The 1002-nt window shown below is 44.1% G+C and overlaps 1 protein-coding gene across 1 annotated transcript; it reads left to right on the top strand.

Annotated features, from left to right (window-relative positions):
• Nucleotides 1-264: 264 nt before the first annotated feature.
• LOC145995099 (protein GVQW3-like) lies at nucleotides 265-747 on the top strand. Its single transcript, XM_083131635.1, has one exon. It carries the CDS (start codon nucleotides 265-267, stop codon nucleotides 745-747), a length of 483 nt encoding a protein of 160 aa, XP_082987761.1.
• The last annotated feature ends 255 nt before the right edge of the window (nucleotides 748-1002 follow it).

The raw sequence follows: 1002 nt of genomic DNA, 5'->3' as shown, positions 1-1002 counted from the left end.
TTTCAATAGGTTTATTTTTTTCTTCTCTTCAAATTTTGCCGCCCTGAAAATGGGCAGTGGCACGGTCCGCACCCCCCTTTTTCGTCGACCCTGAGGCTATATACGAGGGCGGGGCTGGAAAGTTCATGAAATCACCCAGAAGAAATAAAAATTAAAACAAATTGTTGTAGCCATTATAAAGAGCATATATTGTAAACCTCTTATCCTGAATATGATCCTTTTGTCATTGTTATTTTTTTTTTGTTTCACGTTCAGTAAGAAGAGATGGTGGAGGACCTAAGGAAATTTGAGAAGAATGAGCTTCGCAGCGTTATCAAGTTTTTCGTGTTTCAAGACAAATCCCCCATGGATATCCATAAAACTTTGCATGAGACTTTGGGGGAACATGCCCCAGGATATACAACAGTAGCCAAATGGGTGAGGCGTTTTAAGACTGGATATGGTGAGACTGAAGATGAACCCCGCTCTGGCAGGCCTGCAAGTGCAGTGATCACGGAAAACATTGACAAAGTGCACGACATGATCATGGATAATAGGCGCATAACCACCAAAACCATTGCTGTGTATCTGGGGATATCGCGTGATCGTGTGGGTGTCAAAATATCAGAGTATCTGGACATGCGGAAGCTCAAATCGAAATGGATCCCAAAATGTCTGAATGCTGACCAGAAGAGAACACGGGTGCAGATGTCACGGGAGACCGTGCGCAAATCTCAACACCCTGATGATTTTTGCGCTGTCTGGTGACTGAAGATGAAACATGGATTCACCATTATGACCCACAGACTAAACAGCAATCCATGGAGTGGCACCCACCACAGTGGGTCTCCTCGACCGAAGTCAAAGGTCAGCGGGGAAGGTTCTGGCATCGGTCTTTTGGTATAAGGACGGTGTCATCCTCATAAAATATCTTAAACAGGGTGAAACCATCAATGCTGCTGTATATTCCCAATATTTGATTGAATTGAAGGCGGCTCTGAAGGAAAAACGTCGAGGAAAAGT

Source organism: Lepisma saccharinum, chromosome 11 (assembly GCF_977018435.1).
Source record: "Lepisma saccharinum chromosome 11, izLepSacc3.1, whole genome shotgun sequence".
NCBI classification, from domain to species: Eukaryota; Metazoa; Arthropoda; class Insecta; order Zygentoma; family Lepismatidae; genus Lepisma; species Lepisma saccharinum.
Note: the sequence above shows the minus strand (reverse complement) of the source record. Positions and strands in the feature narration are given on the sequence as shown.